General features: G+C 40.4%; 1 protein-coding gene across 4 annotated transcripts in view; it reads left to right on the forward strand.

Moving 5' to 3' along the window:
• RABGAP1L (RAB GTPase activating protein 1 like) overlaps positions 1–23,126 on the forward strand; it is a 231,396-nt gene that overhangs the window by 144,327 nt on the left and 63,943 nt on the right. For 3 of the 4 annotated variants that reach the window (XM_072932817.1, XM_072932816.1, XM_072932818.1), the window contains one exon: positions 11,441–11,482. In XM_072932817.1, coding sequence (XP_072788918.1) covers positions 11,441–11,482 — 42 coding nt within the window. Of the gene's footprint in view, positions 1–11,440; positions 11,483–22,398; positions 23,047–23,126 lie in introns of those variants that run through there. The other variant, XM_012575124.5, reaches the window with a different exon arrangement.

The following is a 23,126-nucleotide window of genomic DNA, read 5'->3' on the forward strand; positions in this document are numbered from 1 at the left end:
CTCCTTCCTTTTGGGTCTTTTCCCTGCTGTTCCAACTAGGAATGCACTACTCCAGATACAAAATGTGCTGTAGATATAGCTACACTTTCTTTTAAAAGCCAGTCAGAATAGGCTGATCATCTAGAATATTTCTTTTGATAAAATTCCAGTCCTTCCTTCTGTAAATGGGAAGTCAGAGTGTCCATGGCATTACACCTGCTTTTAAACCTGTCACTGATGTCCTCTCCAATTTCAAGGGGTCACAAACATGAAAATAAATAGATAGATAAAATATCTGATAATCTTAAATGGTGAGGGCTTCATGAGTATGAAACACGGTTGACTCCAGTTCATTTTGTTAATTTTTATTGTGAAGAATTTTCTCTGAGAATCTTCAGGCTTGCTGCACGTGCCTTGGTGGGATTTAGTCCTTGAGACTATTTCTTATTCTGCATATTGGTGCTCAGTTATCAAAGCAAGGTAGGGTTATATTGGCAATGTCTATCTCACTGTGCCTGAAACAATAAGGGTGGGAAAGAAGGTGAAAATCCAAGGAGAATCCAAGGTGAAATCCAAGGAGAAAGTATGAGAGTGCAACATTAGAACATGCTAGGGAAAGGGAAATTTGTTAGTGTTTGTGGAGGGTAATCACATGCAGCTAAAGGAGCCTGTTTTACTACAGCTAAAAATAAACCAGAAAGAGTAAGAAAATTTACTTCAAGTGAGAAGACACATGCAGACATCTTGAGAAAGAGTGGGGCAATGAGGAGTCACTGTCCTGAGGCACCAGTGTGGGCTATCAGAAAACTGCTACTAAGGGTCAGGAGTCAACCACTCTCAAATAACAGGCAGGTCTGAGAATTTGTGGGAATGCCATAAATTAAAGTCATATTAAAATAAAAATCTAGTTGGCCCTCATTGTAGACAGCAAGTCAGTTCTGTAGGCAGAGCTAGGAAAAAGCCATTCCTTGACAGAGGACTGAAGCTGCTTGTCCAGTCACCCTCCAGAAGGAATTATGGGGGAAATCAAAACTTTTTTTTTTTTTTCCTGCATTAAATTGTTCCTTACTTTATCTCTGAACAACCAGCATGCTGGTAATTCTGGCAACTGGAAGGAGAAAAAACAGTGGCAGCTGCTAACACTGAAACATATTCTGCAGAAAAAAATCCCCAGAAAAGCAAGAAGCCTTTGAAGTGAATTGTTTTAAGTTTTTAAAAACAAGCTTCCAGCCTTTTCCTTAATTTGTCATAGATACAGATGAATTTTAAATACCCTTCAAGTTCCTGACTTGTGCTTTCTCCACATCCTTGTCCTGTTTGTGGTTACAAAATGTTCACATTTTTTGCAACTCTTATAGGAAAGAAAAAATTAGCGGAAGAAAACCATTTAAAACCATTGCTGCTAACTGGTGATTTTAAGGGAGCCTCTCTGGTTGCCTTGAAAATATTTTAATTATGGGTGAACAATTTGTGTCTTGGTATAGCTGATTTCTAGAGGTCCCTTCCAACCCCAACCATCCAATGATTCTATGTCAAGCAAAAGTTTTTGTATTGGCTTAGATTTTTGATTTTTGATTGTGGCTGGAAGAGTGAAATCGATCCTTACAGATATTCAGCTTTCAATCCAGAGAAGAGAAATACCTGTTGGAAGTGCTGTAATTTCCCAGCTAACCACGGAGGCACATTTCCTTCCCCTGCCTGCACGTGGAGCAGTGGCACAAGCTGAGGATGGAACTCCTGGGCAGAAGCATCATTATGAAAAAGTAGCTAAAGTTATGATGGGAATTAAGTTTTATGGAGGAATTTTTAAAAACCCATCAAAGTGAGTGTCACTACAGTCAAGGTCTTCTCATCATTCTCATATGAAATATTGCTTCAGAGCAGTTTTATGTAAACTCTCCCAAATTTGGGATTTGCCATGGCTTCTGTATGACTGAATTATCTTATTTTGTTGACCCTCAGCACTTTTTTTTTTTTTTTTTTAAAAGTTGTGACCAGGCTGTTGAAGATGAAGATGTGAATAAACCCTCCAAATTACTTCAATTTCCAGTGGTCTTAGAATATTACCTGAGCAGTTTTGGGGCAGAATCTGTCACCCATCCCCATGTAGAAATATTTTGGAATTCTTTTTCTTCCCTGTGACAGAACCTTGAAGAGAATTTTGGGCTTCAGGCAGGTACACCACCACAGTGCTGTGGAATTTTTTATAAGGCTCAGCTGCTTGTAATAAAAACATAAACCTATTGATCCAGGTGAAAGTTTTAATGTGATTACAGCAAACTGTGTGGGTTGGAGCCTGGAGAGCTTTCTAGAAGGTTCCTTTTAGCTGTCTGTCGCAGCTGTTTCCTTTGTCTTTCCCCCTTTGCTATTTCTGTTTGCACTGAAGAACATTTTTGTTGATGAAAAGCAGTGTTCTATTTGGACATGTCAGTCTAATCTGTCAATATGACATGATGTTATTGAACACTTTGCAAGCCTGCTCTGTTTTGCTGTCTCTTTTTGTTCTATTTTAAATTATTTATTTAAAGTCATGCTCAGAAATAGCAATTCATCTAGGTAAAGCTCTTGTCACTCAGAGCTGTCCTCACTGTAACAGCTGCACCTCGGCTGTGCTATAGAATATCAAACAGTTGAGATTTCACTTCATTTTGTGTTTTAAACTGTTCAATTTGAAATGAAAATATTTGTTTTAAAAACATTAAATAAATGACCTTCAGTAGGCATTTAGAAGACAAAAAAACAACCCAAACCAGTTGGCAGATTATCTGTAAGTGTTTTCAAAATTGTCATTATATTTTTTTATGCTTAAAAAAGAAAATTCTTTAACCTTTTGTCATACATACAAAACTAAAGGAGGTGCAGAGCTCAGGCTGTCATTCCATTATTATCTGAGAATTTTGAAAAACTATGGGTAACCTCCATGTTAGGTTGACCTGGCTATTTTTGTGTGCAGTTTTGGGGGATATAAAATACTTAAGGATAGTACTTCTCTCCTTTTAGGCAACATGCAGAAACCTCTCCTGTACACTGCCCTCCCTGGGCTGGCACAGATAGTTGCTTATTTTAGTGCTATAATACATAATTTGACTATGTAATTTGACTACTAAGCTGCCATTCTGACTGATCATGACTGGATACAAAGGGATGCAGCTGATTATCAGTTTTGAGTACGAAATTATTTAATGTTTACTAATATAGTTAATAGCAGAGAAGGGAAAGTGCCTTTCATGGGACCACAAAGAAGGGGGAGTTGAAAGCTAGGATGCCATCACTCCTTGGCCTTTATTTATCTACTGTTGCTTTCAGAATATTGTGTAAAATACTTCTTATAATTGACTTTGAGAAGTTGTCTGTTATAACAAAGGCTGATAGGTGTCTTTAAAAATCATTTAAAACGTGAATAACGCGGTGCTGCTAAGTGAACACTTACTGATAGCTAAAACGTGGCACCACATTGTGGAGATGCTGTTATTGGGAGCACTCCTTCCTAATGAAGCACTGAAAATCAGAGCAGAATCACAAGTATTGGTGCTGAGGATTTGATTTGTGTCTTGTGTGTGTCTTGCTGGGGATGGATGTGCCAGGAAACGCCGTCTGGTAGCGCTCAGGGCTGGCCGGCACCGCGCTCGTGCTGCTGAGGAGGAGGGACCAGAGCAGCCTGCTATTTCTGATCTGTCACTGTCACAGTCTTCTGGGTGCCTTCAACAGAGTTGAGAAGGAACAGATTAACATTTCAATTTATTAAACTTCCTCAGGAATTGAGTCAAGAACAAGCCCACTTCCTCTGTAAATCTGCACTGAGGTGTAATGTGAATTAAATAGAAGATTGTGCACAGTCGTTTCTCTTTTGTAGATCTATAGGGAAAGAAAAGTTGAACTTTTTGGACTTACTTGTCTACATTTGTTAACCCTTCCACTTACAAATATTATAAAAGCTCTTACAAAACAAAAGAATGTACTTGCTAGAAATAAAATCTCTTATGGCAACAGCTTATTAAAAACTGAGCTTAAATTCTAAGTCAGAATAGCTCTGTGCTGGAGCTGTCTCTGTTGTTTCAGTACTATTTACCAGAGTGAAGTCAATGTCACATGTGTTACTTGAAAAAGGCCAGGACCCATCTGTTTGTTTTCCTTTTAGGAATACAGACAAATAAATGTTGGCATTTAGGCTGTGTCCTTCCTCCTGCCCAATCCCTTTGCATCGGGCCTGCTGGAGAGCTGAGTCTTGCTGAAGTCCTTATCAGCCACTGCTCTTTCATGTGAAGAGACTGGAAAGTATTTCTTTCCCAGACTGCTATAATTAGCTTTTAATTAATTCAGAAGAAGGAGAATAGGTTTTCTCAGACTCCAGATGGATGACTAGAATTTGAATGTGGATTTCCAGTGGTAATGCTGGTTTGCTGCATTCAAGGATCTGTTGACATGTCAAGCATCGTGATCATTTTTATTGCAGAAGTGGGAGGTCTGCAATGGATACAACCTCAGGTTTGCTCGACCTGAATGTTTGGCTTTTATGTAGTTAGATGAGTTATTCAATCCAAAGAAAAAGTAATTTTAGCCTAATTCATGTGATGATCTACAGCTGTAATCTACTTGGGGGGGGGGGGGTTCAGCATTAGAACAGAAATTAACATAGAAAGAAAGAAGGGTGTAGGATTTGATTGTGTGTGTGCTGCATGAGGAACTTCTTAAAGCTTTTGGATGTGTGTGTTAAAAACATTCTGATTATAATGATAAACAATTTTAAGTTCTTTTCAAAGTGAAGGTTACAATAGTATAAAGTGTTTGTATGTAAAATCCTATCAAAAGCAGAAATGCTGGAGGTGTGTAATACCATGGTCTGTATTGCCATGGGGACTGGGGACACAAAACAGTCTAACAGATTTTATAATAATTCAGGCTTAGACCAAGGAGAAGAGTGTTTTAATAGGGAATGGAATCTGAGAGGTTCTAGGAGAGGGTTTAGCATAACCCTTGACTCAAGGATGTCCAGCTGTTCTGTGAGCATCCATAATTGATGTATCTTCCAGTCATGGCTGCTGCTTCTTCATCCCCAAAATAACAAGGCTGATGATAAATGCTCAGCATGAGCAAAGGAAAAACAGTCTCACAACAGTCTGCAATCCAAGGTAACTTAGGAGAACAGAAGGTACCTTTTGGGTGATGTTGATAAATTTTGTGGTTCTAAATGTTGAGGCTGCTTCTGAGAAATGTTCTAAGATCTGGGTGAAAAAGGATGAGTGACTGGTTTGAATAACCTTGCTGGGGTCTTAGAGGGGTGACACATCTAATGCCATGTTCACACTATGTCTCTGAATTACTTTCCCCATTGCTCATGAAATACTTGAGCCACCTGCTAGTTGATGTTCACTTGGTTGTTTTTTCTAGGAATACAGTAAATTTCCATAACACTTACTTAACACTAGTGCCATCTGCTGCATTGGAATAGCAGCATATCCGAAACAGTCTTGGCAAGCTTCAAAAACACTTTAGAAATAACTGAAGGAAAGTATCATAAATGAGAGAGTGATATTCCATGAGCAAATCCAGGAAGCTGAGCTAATTTGGGAAGTGTTTTTAAAGAAGAGGGTAGTGCAGTCTGCCTGTGCTGAAACACTTTCCATTGCTTTGTGCTTGGAATCTGAGACTGTTACAAATTTTCTGAATATGTATAATCAAAATGTGAAGTTTGCATTTGACTCATCATTGGAAAGGGAAGACCAATGTCAGGGTTCAGAGAGGTGAGGGGTGAGGGGCAGAGCTGGGTTGTGGCAGGGAAGGGGAGAGGATGAGGAATAACACTGGGAAGAAGATCAGAGGGAGTGGAGGGTGGCAGATGTTCATTTAGTGGGCATTAATTTTTTTTTGGTTTTGTGGTGTGTGAGCACAGGTAGAGGGGGAACGAGGCACACTCTCTGTCAAGAGATGTTCTGAAGCCCTCACCCTGTCCCTCTTTTTCTCTCCTTATGTTTGATAACACCCTTGGTGCCCAGTGTGGATTTAGGCCCCCTTCTTTGTCCTTGTATTAATCAGTTTTGGAAAAAAGGACAGAAATGTCTAAAACCTTTGCAATTTAAAGCTTTGCAAGCCAGAAAAGTAAAGTTAGTGTATGGCTTGGCTGACAAATGCTGTTAGCCCATAAGCAGTTGCTGGTGAATTAGGAATGTATCACTGCAGAAATACCTCATTCAAAGGGGCAGTTTGATATGTGGAAAAGACTTAAAATTCTGTGGCTGTAATTTTTATTCTTTGCAAACAGTCACAGAAGGTGGAGAGGAAACAAATATTAAACTCACAGCAGCCTCTACCTTCATTCAGCCACAGCAACATCTCAGCAGCAAACAACATGAAAAACACCCAAAACATGCAAATATTCACTCCCAAATCCCATTTATTTCTATTAAAAGCAACCAAACAAACAAAATTTCAGGTGAAATCATACTAATACAGGTTCATGGTTGCCTGGTATTTATTGTGTACTGTTTTATGCTGCAAAATACAAGAAAGTGACACAAATCAATATAGAATCCCCTGGTGCTGTTTCTGCCATCTCCCTGGTACCTGCTTCTCTAATAGTTCAATCAACTGGTTTTAATTGGCTGTGTGTATTTTTCATGGAGTTGTAGGATCAGGGGGGAGATTTCTGTGTTTGGTCCTTTCCTGTGTGGTAACATTTCAGACAATGAATATGCAGTCACTGGGGGAAGCCCAGTCTGAGAACTCCACTGTATTCACACGTCAGCAGTAAGATCTCTGTAATTTGTTTCTTGTTTGATCTTTTCCTGTATCTGTTGTTTACACAAAACCTGCTAATTCATGTTGGGCCTTATTTGAAAAGGAGTTTTAACCATTTTTTCCTTTAGTCATCTTGGCATTGAGCTAGAATAAATATACAAGCTACACAAACAGCCTAAAATATGTTAATTAATGTGCATGCCCCTGCAGAGCGTGTTCCAAGGCTGCCCTGCTTACAAAGGGAACTTGGAGCTTCAGACCATATATTCATCTTGTCAACAAAACAAAGATGTTTGTGCCATTCCTAAAGTTTATTGTGTGTTCTCAACATATTAGAGTTGCCAAGTAATTGTTTTGCTGGAACCCATCCAAAACATAAATAGAATTTTAATTCTCCTTTAGAGTCTGTAACCCCAATTACCCTATGCAGCTCCCTTGAAAAACTGTGCAACTGAACACATAATTATGAAACACTTTGGAATTATGAAGCAATGTCAAGCTGACTTCAGTTGAATAGCTAGTCTCCCTTTAAAGAAAGGAAAATTCGGTTATTAGAAAGCTGGAAGAGGTTCATGTCATGTGGGACTTAAGACTTCTCAGCCCTTAAGGAGGTGCTTATTTGACACTTGAATCTGTCTTTTTACCTGGTGCTGAACTTTAGAAATATTCTTTCTTCACTGTTTCCTTTTACATGTCATGCATATCTAGGAGGGGAAACAGCGATAAGGACATTGATGAATTATATTTCCTTTTTTATTAAAAATATATTAACTTCCTTTTGTTGGTGAAGATGGTGCCAGGGGTATTACTGTGTCACCAGAGGAAGGTCTGTCAGGGGGTCTGGGTTGGAGAGGGAGAGGTGCTAATATTGAATATAGCCTGTTTTCTCTTGAGGCATCTACCATTAAACAGAAGCTTTAAAACAGGAGAGAAATTCTGAATTCATCCCCAGTGCAAATGTTGTCCAGATACACACAGATAAATTGTTTATCTTCACTCAGCTCTGTGCTTGGCTGTTGAATTTTGCTCAGAGCAAATATTGGTTTGCTGCCCCTTGACTTCCTTTTTTCTGGCCTCTGGGCAGATTTGCTGGGTCAGATGAATAAATCTGCCTCCTCCCTTCTGCAGGAAGCCACAGGCAGCCTTTCTGTCACAGAGATCTCACTGAATGCAAAGTGGGTCCCATAGAATAGCATCTTTACCAGTCTCAGTTTGTTCTTTGTTCCCAGCCTAATTTTCAGGCCTTTTCAAAAGTCATCTTGTTTCAGAGTGCAGAGGGACTCAAAGGGAGGGCTCCTCAAAGAGGTTTCTATCTGAGAAGGAATCTTGGCTTTGGAGGGAGTTAAGGAAAATCTCTCACTAGACTAGAGTTAACAACTTAAGATTTCCATTTACTTTCAGCTAGTCTGAATTTAAGTGTACTTGATAATTTCATTTTTTACAGTCTCATGGGAGAGTTTCACTGGTTTGCCCATGAGAACATTACCTCCAGTGGTGATAGGAAATTACAGGGGTTTTGACATACAGTTCAAAGAAGCAGATGTCTTTATGAATCACAGTCTTTATGAATTCAGTGGGGACTTCCTGGATGGTGAGTGTTCATCACAGTACCAGTAGGTTTGAAGAGCTGTTCTGCTAAATGATATCTTTCTTCTGGAGTAAGTGCCCCTGAAAAGCAGAGCTTGTCTGTAAAGCAGAGGATGGTCAGTGTGGCAGTCAGCAGGAGCTCTAAGGGAGTTGAAATATGGTACAAACTCCAACATTCTTCCCTTCCCTTCCCTTCCCTTCCCTTCCCTTCCCTTCCCTTCCCTTCCCTTCCCTTCCCTTCCCTTCCCTTCCCTTCCCTTCCCTTCCCTTCCCTTCCCTTCCCTTCCCTTCCCTTCCCTTCCCTTCCCTTCCCTTCCCTTCCCTTCCCTTCCCTTCCCTTCCCTTCCCTTCCCTTCCCTTCCCTTCCCTTCCCTTCCCTTCCCTTCCCTTCCCTTCCCTTCCCTTCCCTTCCCTTCCCTTCCCTTCCCTTCCCTTCCCTTCCCTTCCCTTCCCTTCCCTTCCCTTCCCTTCCCTTCCCTTCCCTTCCCTTCCCTTCCCTTCCCTTCCCTCCCACTTTCATTTCTCTGACTTGGCCTTGTTTCTTCTCTAGACCTCCTGAGTTTCATGAGCTCTCTTAAAATTCTCTAGGGCTCTACACAAGCTTCAGAGGGTGCTTAAATAACACTTGATTCTGTGACAGGACATGATGAGCCCCTCATCATTCCTGTGCTCTTACAAGTTCTTGTTTATATGTGTATAATTTTATTTTTGACTGTTCTGTATTTTAAAAAAGTGTTAAGGAAATTCTGAACTACTTTTACACATGCAAAACTTTTAAAGCTCAAGATGAGATCTGCATGGTATTACAGGTCTTGGTTTGAAAGAGGCAGTGACCATTCCAGACACAAAACAAAAACAAACAAACAAACACACAAAACAAAACAAACAAAAAAACCCCCTACCCCAGTTATGGGCTAAAAATCATCCCCAAGACATACAGCATTTCTTTCAAAATGCCTAGTTAAGCATATGACCTTTGGTTTTAAAAAGTAATTATCAAAAGCTCATTTCATATGGGCTCCCTTCTCTTTCCCCCTCATGGATGATTTGTATGTACTTCCATGTTTCCATCATCAGATTGCTGGAGGGATATTGCTACCAGTGATTTATATGTCTGTTGCACTTTGGTATTTTTGGTCTTCTAAAATAGCTGAAGAAGCTTAAGCTGAAGCTTATAAATCACTGTGTGGTAAATTAAGTGAGGTTTTAAATAAGAAACTGTGGCAAAATGAGCTGAGCCTTCTTTATCATAATCATCATCATCATGAAAACTTGGCTGTGGAAGAAAGTCTTGCATGAATTGGGACAAATAACCTCAGGGCAGGTAGAAACCTATTTCTGCTGCACTTGCTGTCCATGGGAAGAGTGATGGTTTAAGAGGAGTACCAGGAGAGAGTTTTATTCATTTGAATTCAGGAACAGCATCAGTTTCAGGCAGATCAGAAAGTAAATGAGAACTGGTGTACATTTCTTTATGGTTATGCCAGAAAATATACAGAGCACTAATTCCTCAGTAGTCCAACTATTAGACATAGTATTCTTACTCGTATCATAACAAAATCTTATCAGTTTATTAAGAATAAAATGCAGTGTTTGTGATAGATTATTGATATTCCTCTCATTTACAGATAGTGTGTTTGTCAGTCCTCTCTGCTAGGAATTAAAAGTTGTGAATGGTATAACTGTGTGGAATTAACTGTTGACTTCAGATTAATATTTGAAATAAACCTGAAAGTACTATGAACATACATTACTACTGCTGGAGCTCTGGTATTATCAATGTCATAACTGAAAGTCACAACTGTACTTCTATTTTTCTACATTTATCAATTAAAAACAAGCACATAAAGCCAAACAACTAGAAATAGTTGTTATCCTAATTGGAAGAAGGGTTTCCTAGTGATGAAGCAAGATTCAGTCCTGCTGCAATTGTGACCTCTAGTGGGAAAAAAACAGTTTGTTATTACTGATAATACAGTGAACTGCAAAGTAATTCAGTGTTGCAATATTATTATGTCTGATGTTGCAGCATTTCCAGGACTCGTTAATGGTACAATCCCTTCAAGGCACCCTACTATCTATGTTAAAAATACAATTTATTCCCAAGAAAGCTTCTGTAAAGTCCCAGCATGTTTTTATAAAAGCTAATTTTTATAGAACCATGGTCTCAGGCTTTCAGGAAGAGGACTGGAAACACATTCAATTGCAGAAGCAGAAATTGCTTAGAGAACATTTCCTTGTCACAAGTCTTGTTGTTATCCCACAACAATAAAATATAATTGCACTATTACTTGTGTGCAAATCTGTTGAGATGTTTCTAGATACCAGCTCTGGGAGCCATTGTTAGAAAAGATTTATCATGCCATTAAACAAAGAAGATTTGGAAAATATAATTGAGGAAAACAATCTGAACACGAAGTGCATGGTACAGTAAACAAGAACTGCATATGATATTTTTCATATTTGGATGAAGACAACGTTGTTTATAATCTTACGTTATCAATATATCTAGGCTGCAGACTTTCTTTAATCTTCAAATAAATGCCTGTTGTCCCTGTATTTCTCACTGAATGCATTTCTCTGCATTTGTATTTCCAGATTTTGCAAACCAGCAAGTAACTACTGGACACAGACAGCAGTTTGTTTAGCCTTGAAATAGTTTTGACTTTTGGCTAAACACAGTAAAAAAAGATATCTTGTGTACCTGTGGGGTTGTCTCTGTTATATTTTGGGGTTTTTTTTACAGTTTGAGTATGCAAGATCATACCTGATACATCACAGCTAAGCTTGTTTCTTGATAAAAATCTATACCCTAGAATATTTATTGCATTTTGCTGATGCCAATATCCTGCACTGTTCATGAAAGCCAGCATTTCCAGGCATTGAAACAGAGGCAGGGACAGCCTGTCACATCCACAGCACCTGAGTCTCTGAAGTTTCCCAAAGCCCCAAAGAGCCAAGATCTTCCCCCAGAGTGGGAGTTTGGAACCTGCCTTGGGGCTTCAATGAGGAACTTCCAAGTATAGCAGGAAAAAGGAAATGTTCCCAGGGACTTACAGCATTCAGTTTTGATGCCACATAATAAGTATGAAAAGAGGTTTGTATGATGGAACTGATTGAAGTCTCTTCTTATTTTCAGGGTATGAACATAATCTTCCATGTGGCTTTGGCTCTTTTAAAGGTAAGTATTTTTTTTTAATTGTTTTGTTTTATAATACTAAAAAAATACTGATTATCTTAATATCATGTCTAAAGGAACAATAATAATGGGATCTCTGGAGAAGTGAATGAAGGAGAAATATCCCTTTGGGTAGAGGTGTCTTCATAATTGTACTTATGATAGATAATGTTGTTATTAACTTAATAATATAAAACTTGTGGAACAAGGGATGCAGTCTGAAGATTTAAATATCTCATGTAATTACTGTTAAGAAAATAATTCAGATTCATTTCACAGTATATTTATTTTGTGTTTGGATTCTTTTGTATAAAATGTGATTGGCTGGTATCAAATGTATTTGTGATACTGAGAGAGGAAGAGAAATTTTGTCTGATATGTAGAACTTCTGTCTTTGGCCACAAAGACATAAAAAAATTCCCTAACCAAGCAAACCTGTAGGTAAAGCACTGGGTGCAGTGAGATGAGCTCTGAGTTAACTTACACTGACCTCCACAAGTTGGCTCTGGTTCAAATCCAGCCCACGTGCAAGAACATAGTAGGGAATTTGAAATGCCACCTTTGATATTCCCAGAAATAGCTTAGGCTAAAGCTCAGGGTTGAACAATTTGTCACTCCTAACACACCCACCCCATAATGGGGATACAGAATAGAAGCCCTGCACTGCTGCTGGTCCTCCAGGGGGATTTCATTGTCATTCTCCTAGAAAGAGCAAACAGCTGCTGAGTTACTCAGCAATTAATAATTCTCAGAGATTCTGGTTCTATGGCACAAAATCCCATGGCAGAAGTGCTCCACACCAGGAATATACATCCATGTGCTGCTGTGAGCAGAGCAATTTGAAAATTTCCAACATGTATATTTTCACAGAACCATAATATCTCCTGAGGTGGGAGAGAGCCAAAGGATCACTGAGTCCAACTTGAGGGCAGGTGACTTCAGTGAAGTACTGCAGTGTAGGCAGGAGATAGTGCATATCCTTATGGTGAGGAAATGTCAAAAATAATCTGTGTTTTACACAGCTGATGTGGAAAATGGAGTTGTGGCTCTCTACTTGAGTGCATTTATTTAATGAATACTCCTGTAAACAGGAAATCGGTTTAATATATCTTTGCAAGCAAGTGCTCCTACACAAATCGAAATTTGTAAAAAGGAGGAGAGAAATGTGTGCTATTTTCTTCCTGTTTTATGTTTTATTTGCAACTGTGGGGGCTTGTTAATAGTCCATTTTTCAAGGCCAGTATGAATAATGGGAAATCTGGTAGGTTATGGCATGCTAGTGAGGAAGGGAAGGAAGAACCCAACCCACACCCTGCCGGTTTGCTACTGTCATGGTAGGAACAGGTTCTGGGAAGAGGCAGAGGTACCAACTTAGGGATCTTAAAGCTAAAAAGAAAAGGAAGAGTACTTGTACAGAGCTGGAAGTGGCTGACAGGGTTTTCAGGGAAGGAGAACTGAGCTCAATTTAATTTTGAAGGGTGGCTGTGGGGCCACCTGCTTTACATTTCCTGCTGCTGTGAGAGGGAAGGGTTGAACCAAGCTTAGCAGCAGAACAAGTGTTTAGAAAATTTAACTTTGGAAAGAATTTATAGGTGTAATACAGCAAATAAGGAATTTGTTTCCTGTTGAATAATTAGCCCAGTTTCTTTTAACTACAAGTGTTCAGTCTTTTCATTTTATATATATACCCATAACATGCTGCTTCTCCAGTTGAACATTTCTATTTGGATATTCCAGAGGAAAATTCAATAATGTAGTTTGTCACTCTTATTTTAAACTACTTTCTAAGTTTAAGAGTTGGGTTTAATTCTGCTTGTGGCAGTTAGTTCTTCTTGCATGTGTATGCTGTAGATGCCTGTTCTAGCAGGAGTAGACACTAAATAAATGGTAAAGGAGGTTTTATCCTGAGAAAGTATTTCTACAGTGCAGCCAAAGAAAGAAAATTGAGGTAAGAAAGAGAAGATTCTAAGTCAGAAGCACTCACCTAAGAGCACAGTTGCACAGTGGCATGGAGATGGAACTGGTGCTTACATACGACTGAATTAGCATTCTAATTTGCTTTCAGCAAGAATTGCTCTTCTCTTAGGGAAGAAAATAGTTAAGAACTGAAGTAAGTTTTTTCCTATTCAAATGTGTTCATCATCTCTCCTAGTCATTAGGAGAAAACTGGTTTAGTGTGCTGCTCTTTTCAAGTTATAGGACCTGAATATGCTGCAGAAAAACTCCTTTTAAAACTGTTTCAAAGCTCTTGTCTGTCTCTGATTCTGGAGTGAATGAAAACAACTCCCAAGGATTTGTTCTTTGTTAAAAAAGAGCAATTATTCTCTCATCCACAACCTCTTGGATTATTTTAAATTTGGATGAGGGAATCCTTCATCAGTGGAATACTGGAACCTTTCTTGTGTAAATGCCATTTTCCTCGCTTCTAGTGAAATGTGTGCATCCAAACCCCTCACTACACAGCAATGGAAGAGAAGCTTTTCTCTGGAACTCTCCCGCACTCAGGGCTGTGTCTCACAGTTCCAGCTGCTGGTGCTCACAGGGAATGCTCTTAGTTTGGAAATGACAGTGCTACTTCTGTGACCAATTGCCTGCGACATGTTGGTGCAGTCATCCTCAGAAAATAAACATTTGAGACACGCAGGAATCCTTCCTCTTCCCTTCTCCCACATCCTGAATATGCTTGCTGCAGTGAACAGCTAGAGGATTAAAGCTCTTTAGCTGTGAAAGCCATAGCTTTGGCATTAATCTGATTTCTTATCAAAGGAAAACATGGAGTTCTGCTCTGTAGCATCCAAATGTTGTACTCCACAGCCTGCTCAGGGTCCCCAGCTGGTGGCACTATCTCACACTGGGAGTCATTGACTTGCATCATGTAGGGACTGCATCTGAACTACCCTTCAGGATCCTGAGCTGCTGGAAATCCTAACTCCTCACCTCTCATTTTCTGAGCAGTGGAAAATGCAGTGAAGCACTGGCACATTAAGAGAATCCCAATGTGGAAAACGACAGCATAAAAATCTGTGGTTTAAAACACCCCAAAAACCAGCATTGATATTTTCATTTTAAAAATCCCAATTAAGATGATTACTGAGAATGACAGAGGAACATATACCCTCCTAGTGCCAGCACACTTCCTAAATCCATGTGTCACCAGCTAGTTTGTTTCTTTGCTAGAAATTAAAAGCATTATATCCTCATGTATGCTATGAAAAAGAAATAAATAGTAAGCTTTCTTTCCTATTTTAGTATTTCATAGAATCATAGAATGTCCTGAGCTGGAAGGGACCCTCAAGAACCATCAAAGTCCAACTCCTGGCCCTGCCCAGATCCCCGCAACAACCCCACCCTGTGCACCCCTGGGAGTGTTGTCCAAACGCTCCTGGAGCTCTGGCAGCCTTGGGGCTGTGCCCATTCCCTGGGGAGCCTGGGCAGTGCCAGCACCCTCTGGGGAAGAGCCTTTCCCTGAGCTCCAGCCTGACCTTGCCCTGGCACAGCAGCAGCTGCCCCTGGTGACCCGAGGGATTTCACTGATCAATTCTTAAATCTTGTTTATGGTCTTAGAACTTGGCAATACTAGCTAAAGGCAAACTTTATATTGGCATTAGCAGACTGAGGCAAGAATTAAAATACATGGTGTGGAATTCAGGCTCTAGATTCACTACTGCTGTGGCTGCTAATTCCTGAAAAGGCAGGGAAGAGCACATGTAAGAATGAACCAGAGTCTTTAAAAATAGGTGCATGTCCAAACCTTTCATTTTTAGAGTTAATCTCCTCACAGAGTGTGTGATCCACAACAATTAAGCTCAACATTTGGCTTACTGAGTTTTAGTCTGTGTGACTGTTAAAAACTGTGTTGCTTAATGGTAGAGGAAAGCCATAGTTATGATCAGGAAGGTTTATAATACTGAAAAGAAAATGGGTAGAAAAGAGTGAGAAATGTTATTGTTACTGCTTGTGTTTTCCAGCCAGTGCTTTGTTATCTTACAGATTTTTACTCTGGCCCCTATAATATCTTAAACCCAGTACTTTCCTACATCATTCCTTGAATTCAGGTCAGGGTGAGCAGCATTTCTAATGGGCTTGTGAGGTCTGACACTCCTCCTCCTCTCTGCATGTGATCAGGAATGATATCTGAGTATTACACAAACAGGAGAGTTGGGTTTCTTGGTTATTTCTGCTGGCACCTTTCAGTCTCAAAGGCCTTTGTGTCAGTCAGTGTCCCAGACATCAGGGAGCACTATCCCAGTTACAATGGCAGGGATGGCAGATATAGATTCTAAAAGAAAATGTGTCAAAATTATCTTGGATAAGGAGAGTTATTTATTACCTTTATTTCATTCTGTATCTGGACTAAAAGGACCTCCTGGGCTGATGAACTGTTTCTCTGCTCTATTGTGCCATTATGTGACACAGCATCTATTTCAGAACCTGCGCCAGCAGCTTTCAGAATTCTTGCTGGAAGGCCATTTTTCTTAATCCTGACTGGATTTATTACTGATCATTTTACCCTCAGCTACTCTTACATCAGCATTGTTCTTCAACTTAAACAGTTCCCTTCCAGCGCCACTGCCACCACACCTTGACGTGTTTTAGATACCATTCACATTGTTTATTAAATAACCCAATATTCTCAGTGTTGTTGAACTCCAGTGCATCTTAGCCATTCTCTTCTGCATCACCTCCAGAGGTGAGTGGATCTTTAATAGAAGTCACATCATGTTGTCTGTATCATGTTGTATTTTCTTATTTCTAGGGAATCTATTTTCTCTGATAACTCTGAGGACTGTCTTGTGCTCTTATTTTTGTGTGAAATATTATTCCTAACTAACCAGAGGGTTTCACAAATACTTTGTCCCCACCTTAGAAGGGAATTTGTGTAAGAGCACAAATTTTGAATAAAACTGTACTGTACTTCTGTATACATTTACATTTCAATTCTTAAGGTACACATAATCAATGGTAGGTTTTCTTTATTTACTTTGTCTTCCTTGGGCAGACATCTGACCTAACCCCTCTCAGATTTTACCCAGATCAGTTCTCTCCTGAATTCCCAGTTGCACCAGAACCTTCAAATCAGATGTGAAATTTTGTTCTGTGTTAAAGGCACAGTTCAAAAACTTCTGCTTGTGAGAAGTAGAGGTAGTCAGAGCAGTCATCTGTCTTTGAGCACCTTAGGGCCTGCTGATCATGGGAGAGTTCTACCCATTCCCTCAGGGATGTGTGGCTGAGTGGAAACTGAAATGACCACTGTGACATCCCTTGGGATTGTGCCTCACTTTATCATCTGCTCCTGAAATTATCACTTGCCACAGTCTAGCCTGGGGCATTAACATTTCAAAAGTAGTGTTGTCTTTTAAGGAAATGAAGAGGGAAAAACACAAGGGGTTCAAGTCCTCACAACAAGTAAGAAAATCAATTTTATCCCTTTTATGAAAGCAAACAATATAAGAAGAAGCTTAAGTTGAGCAATCAACTTCTTCCATATCTTACAGAAAATTGTATAATCTTATTGGCTAAACCTCTGAAGGCAGTGAAGATTGCACAGATGCTTCTTTTAGGTAAAACTTGCATACTGCCAGTGTAGATAATTTAAAAATGTCAATTGCCTTTGAATCAGGAATGAAATTGTAACAATTACTGAAATCTTTGGAGAGGTATCAGATGAAAAGTGCACTAGGACAGTAGGTAATGTGACTCAGGCCTTGTGTTGAAGAGTTAATGTGGTTGTTTGATTTTTGCTCCGTTCTTTCTTTGCATTTGCAATGGCTCAAGGAGCCTGAACTGATTTTTAAGTCAGCGTTGCTTTAGTTGACAAGGTGACAAGAAGGAATCCTTTCCAGCCAGAACAGGGTTTGATTCTAGGTGAGCTGCTTTAGTCCAATTGCATTACATTTTCAAAAGGTTTTCTCAAGAAAAAATCAGAAATGTCCACATTAGAATTCAAGGCAAAATAGATGTCCTTTATTTTAATAACCCCTTTTTTATATCTTCTTCTTGTAACTAATCCCAGCGTAAGAGCTGACACCTTAGGAAGTGAAGAAGATCCTGACTCTTTGGAGCTAGAGATCAGAACCATCTGTTCTCCTTTAAGGACTTCTGCATTGAGCAGAGCACAAAAAATTCAGCCTTTAAGAGGCTCTCAGATTACTGGTTTTGTATTTCTAGTTTCTAAACTGAAGATTTCCTTAAATTTTAAGTTTTGCTGGGCTGAATAATTCTTCCCGCAGATCTACTCCCTCTACCCCAAAAACCTGTCCTGGATGACTTGTTGGAGATGATCTCTTTAGAAAGGGAAATCTGTGCCTGAAAATGTCCAGAATCATTCAACTTTCAGACCACTGATTTTCCAGCCTTAATATAACAATTTTTCTATTTTTAGAAGCCCACGTTTATTTGTGTGTTGAAAATCCATCCTGTGCTGATTAGTTCCTCTCTCTGCCCATTTGATCTCCTCCTCACACCTAAAATCAGTTCTATTCCTATTAGGTGAATGTTCACCCTAAGTTTTGAATTTTGAGGGTGGAGACATACTTCCCTTACAAAAAGAAGACTGATAGCAAAGAAAATAACATTAAATTTGTAGAACTGAATTTCTGTAGTAGCACTGAACCCTGATTTAGTTATTAATGACTCCTATTCTATCCTTGGTAATTTCTAGATGTTGGAAAGAGAAGATGGTGTTTTCAGGGTTACATACAGTTCTGATTGAAACCATTATTTTTATTATAATTATTTTATTATAGTTATGTTTAATATAACTTAAATATAGTGTGTCTATCCCATGTACCTAGCAAATCTTATCATTCTTTGGGAAAATATTTTCTCCAAGTAGGTAATTGAAGTGAATGAAAACATACAAATTGTTATTCCACACCAGACTTATACTGGCTTGTCTACCCCAGCGTCTCATTGCCAGCAGCAGATATGTGGGAAAGACTTCTAAGAAAAGGACAACAATACTCTTTTCTTTTGCCTCTGGCAATTTATGTCTTGAAAACTCTTGAGAAAAATGTGGACTTTCATGTTTAATAATTCTGCATGGATTGTTATTTCATGGCTTTTTTTTTTGTTGGCTTCTTGGACACATGTAAATGACTAACCCCAGAGATTTTCTCAGTTTAATAATTATTCTGTTTGTTTTGGACCCTGTGACTTTCATGTGTGGTTCCTGTGTCAGGCAGGCATTTTGGACATTTGGTATCTCTTCACTTCCTCCACAACACTCATGACTTTATAAGTCTACATATCCCTCATCACTTTCTGTTTTCCAGGCTTAAAAATCATAGTCTGTTCTTATCTCCTTCTTTGGAGGCTTCTGATTCTCTCTAAATATTTCTCCATCGCTGTTACCCCTTTTTTGAAACAGGAGGATGAGCATGGTAAATGATATCAGAGAAGAATCCCACATGAAGTTACACTGAAGAATAATGGTGTTCTCTGGTTAGATCTCTGCTCTTTCCCTGGTAGTTCCCACCATTTGATGCATTTTGTTGACCTTCACTGTGCACTGATCTGAGATTTTCATAACACTCTCCACAGTGAGTCCCAAGATCCGTTTCTGAGTAGCAAATGTCAGCTCACAGTCTATCATTTATGTGGAAAATTGATGCTGTTCTCCATATGCATCAATTTAGATTTATCTGCATTTACTTTCCTTGGCTGTTCTACTGCCCAGTCACTCAGTCTTTTATGGCCCTTCTGCAGTTCTTTATTGTAACCCCTGTCTTTAAATCCCTGAATAATTTAGGAGCACCTGCAGACACTGTCATCTCCTCCTTCACCCTCTTCCCAAGCTGTTTAAGAACCAACCAGCATGGATCAGGGCTGGAACCTGCTGTGGAAATCAGCTGGTTCTATGTGTTCTCTCTGTATATAATGATCAAGATGTAGCCTTTGCTAAATCCACATTACACAGCTGTAATTAGCCCCAAAGAACAAAAAGGACAAAGTAATATCTGATAAGAGGTAAAGTTCTTACTGTAGCCATGATGTCATTCATGTGCATTTTCAGAGCTGTTCTGGTGTTGAATGTCTTATCCTTTTACAGGAGTAGACTTCAAATATAACTTTTTCTTTTTTTCTTCCCATCTTAGTCTATTTGGCTTTTCAAAGTCAGTCATCTTTGCCACTAAAATACAGAGATTTACTGTTTTAAAATACAGAGATTTATAAAGGACTGCCTGTCAAGATCCTTGGTATCTTGGTACAGAATATAGATTATTTCAAGTAATATTCTGTATGATTTTGTTTACTATGAAACTATTTTGGCATTAATTTCTTCTGAGTTCAGTGGGCCTCAGCTGTGTAAGTCTGAGCTGCTTTGAACTGGTTCAGAGCTGTGTGAGTGAGGAGGCATTTCATGGATAGGAAGGCCAGAAACAGAATTTACCTGCATTTGAAGACCAGATAGTCCATGAGATGGAAGTCAAAGCATGAGTAATGTGTGTTCATCCTCAGGCATCTTAGTTACTGCCTTAGTTATTGCCTTTTGGGTCATTTTTAGGCTTTAAATTCACTTCAGTCAGGCCCTTCTGAAGAATTTGGGACAGTAATCCAGTAGCATACATGAAGGAAAATCACAATTCCTGGTCAGACATGCATAAAAATAAGATATGTGTTCAGTGAGGATATGGAAATAAATAAAAATGGTAGGAAGTATAAAAATCTGAATGATGGTTCACTGTTACACTGTGTGAAAGGAGTTGCTGAAAAACGTGTAACAGTGGATTTCAGCTGATAAAATTAAGGAGGTTTTTTGGTCAAGCCTTGGAAGTTTTTATATTTGAAACCTCTTAAAAAATTTCAGGCTTGATGTAAAAAATATAATGATGGTAGTAGACTACATCTCTTGGGAAAGTAATCCTGCAGGTAATTTTCCTCATTCCTAACAATTTGCACTTCATTTATAACCTGAATTCATCTGGTTCGCACCTCTAACTATTGGATCCCATTACAAATTTTTAGACTTCCAGACTTTATTTAATCATCAGTTAATTCCATTTTTCATAGGCCCAGACCTTAATCAAAATTAACCAAACCTGAATTTCTGTGAGGATCAGAGCTGATTAAAGTCTGACTCACACAATAAAGAATTAAAGGCTTTTGGCACTGCTGGTGCCCTGAATTCCCCATCCTATTGCCTGTTTAGCCCTTGGATCACTGGTGACTGTGGCTGGTCAGTTCTGTAACTTCCTTCCCAGCACCCACACTTACAGAGCTCTTACTTTTTCCTTTTTATTGCTTTAAGCAAGGTTTTCATTCACACAGAGCAGTAGAACCTGATGTTTCTAGAATTTCACGCTTACCAGCATGTGTTTAAAATAGAATTCAGACCTAGGCAAAGCTGCCTCCTTTCCTTTAAACCCTTTCCCTACAAACGTGCAGTCTGCTGTGTAACCTCTGGTGGGTTGGGCACCTGTGTGCAGAGTCACAGGCTGAAAAATAAACCTGAATCTCTGGAATTGCATGCAGATGGAGTCTGGAAGGAATGGGAGAGTTCCCATCCTGCCCACAGCCTTAAACTGGAATGAAATGTGTGTTGGTTGTGGCTTCTTTGTCCTGAAGAGAGTTGTGGCTTCTGTGCACAAGGCCCTCAGTGAACACCTTCATCTCAGCCCGGCAGAATTGCAGTGGCCTTTGCAGATTTTCATCTGCGGAACACTGGTTTGCAACCCGGGGGATTTAAATCAGCTTGCAGAGCACCATCTGTGCTAACAGCCTGTTCACTACTGCACATCTGCAGGGGCTTCAGCTGAGTCAATCCTGGATCATCATCCTTGAGGCCTCAGTGGCATCTCCTGGTGCCTTTGGCCTCTGACTTCTGCTTTAATGCTTTTCCCAGCTCCTTCTTGTGTCACCTCAAGCCAGCAACTTCAAATATCACTCCCTATCACCCTATATATCCAAAAATACAGATTCTTAGTATAAATATACCTCAGTTCAATTTTCACTGGATGATTTCCATATTTTAGCTACTCATTAACATGTTTATTATTTTAAATCAGTGACCCCATCCTACAGATTTTCTTTCTATTAGTATTTGGAGTAAATATGTTTTTTCTTGATATGTTAGGAATTTTTTTTATAGAGTTTAAATATACAGTTACCGAAGTGTTTGCCATTGATGTGGTTTAGAGCTTCTCACAATATTTGAAATTACGACCTTTATGTTAGAAATGTGGATTATTTCTGTCTGTTGCAGTTGGAAATAGGTGTTGCTCTGTTACATACCCCATGTTACAATGAGGCTAATCACAAACGAAGGAGCATAAAGAGATGTTCTCTAAAGGCAGAGCTGTGAGAGGGAGCAGCAGCCGCTGGGCTGCCTTAGCAGATGGAGAGGCAGGTGGCCCTGTCCTGCACAGGGACACGGCTCCAGGTGTGACATCCCTGCATCCTGCTCGCCAGCACTTTTCTAGAATCCATCCAAACGCATGTGCTGACATCACTCCCTCTCTGCCCATCGCCTCCAGCTTTGGAAACACCTCCCGAGAGCACAGCGCTGGCAAAATGGTGTTTTAAATTAATTTCACCCAGCACGACTGTGCAGACGGGCTGTGCCTTCCCCGGCTCCCCGGCAGCCTGGCCCCTCTCCGGCGGCCATCGGCGAGGGAAGGGTGCCCTGCCCCACCTACACCGTGCGTGTGTTTCATCATTCCGAAGCACACTGCATGTACAAGTCATTCTATCGGCTGGCAGGCCGGTCCCTCCCCGCCACGGAACGTAAACGTGCTGCAAGCCGGGATTGAGCAGCCAAAGCCCGGCAGGGAACCGCTGGGGGCTGGCAGGGTGGGAGCCCGGCCGTCCCTGCTCACCATTGGTTTCTTATTACGGCATTCTCCCCCTGAGAGGCTCCCGGTGCCCAGGCACCCCCTCCTCCTCCTCCTCTTTCCCCTCCTCCTGCTCCCAGCCCCCCTTTCCCACCCCTTCGTGTCTGATGCTGCTGTGGGAGCGGGGATTGCAATGAGCTCATCCTTTTCTCTGTGCAGCCTCGCCGGTGCCCCGGCTCTGCTGCCCTTGGTGCCGCCGCTCCCGGCTCCCGCAGCCCCGCACGGGCACTGAGCCCTCGCCGTGCCCTCTCTCTGCTCCCAGCCCAGCTCCCTCTGCTCCTGCGCTGCCATTTTCCTGCTTTTTATGTGCATTTTTAGATTCATGGTTTCTCTGGTTTGTTTTACGCATCTCCTTCGGATTCCGGCTGAGCCAGCACGGTGGATCGTATTTCCTTGATTCTTAGCAAAGATGCTTTTCTCCTCCTGAGAGGCTAAAGGGGCGTTGCTGGAGCAGCCATCCAAACCCATTCCACAGACTGGAGGCTGGCTCTCTTAATCTTGCACTTTTGGAAATCGCCGTTCATAAAGCCTGTTCTTCTCACTCTGGATTCTTACTACTTACTGCTCATGGAAGAAGGGGTACCTTGCAAAAGCCCGGCTCCCAAGCTCACCCCACCTGCCAAGAAGTCCCAGGACATGCACGACGAGAGGAGCAAGCTGGTGAATGAATACGCGTGTCGGGTGCTGGAACTTCTGGGCATGGGGCATCGCCTCTTTGTGCCTCGGCTGCTTGCGGTGAGATCACCTTTTCGTGAAATGAATTCGTTGGGAATTTGCCATTCTCCCTCCCAGCCCTGCTTCTGCCCCCAGGAGGG

This window comes from Taeniopygia guttata, chromosome 8 (genome assembly GCF_048771995.1).
Source record: "Taeniopygia guttata chromosome 8, bTaeGut7.mat, whole genome shotgun sequence".
In the NCBI taxonomy this organism is placed as follows: domain Eukaryota; kingdom Metazoa; phylum Chordata; class Aves; order Passeriformes; family Estrildidae; genus Taeniopygia; species Taeniopygia guttata.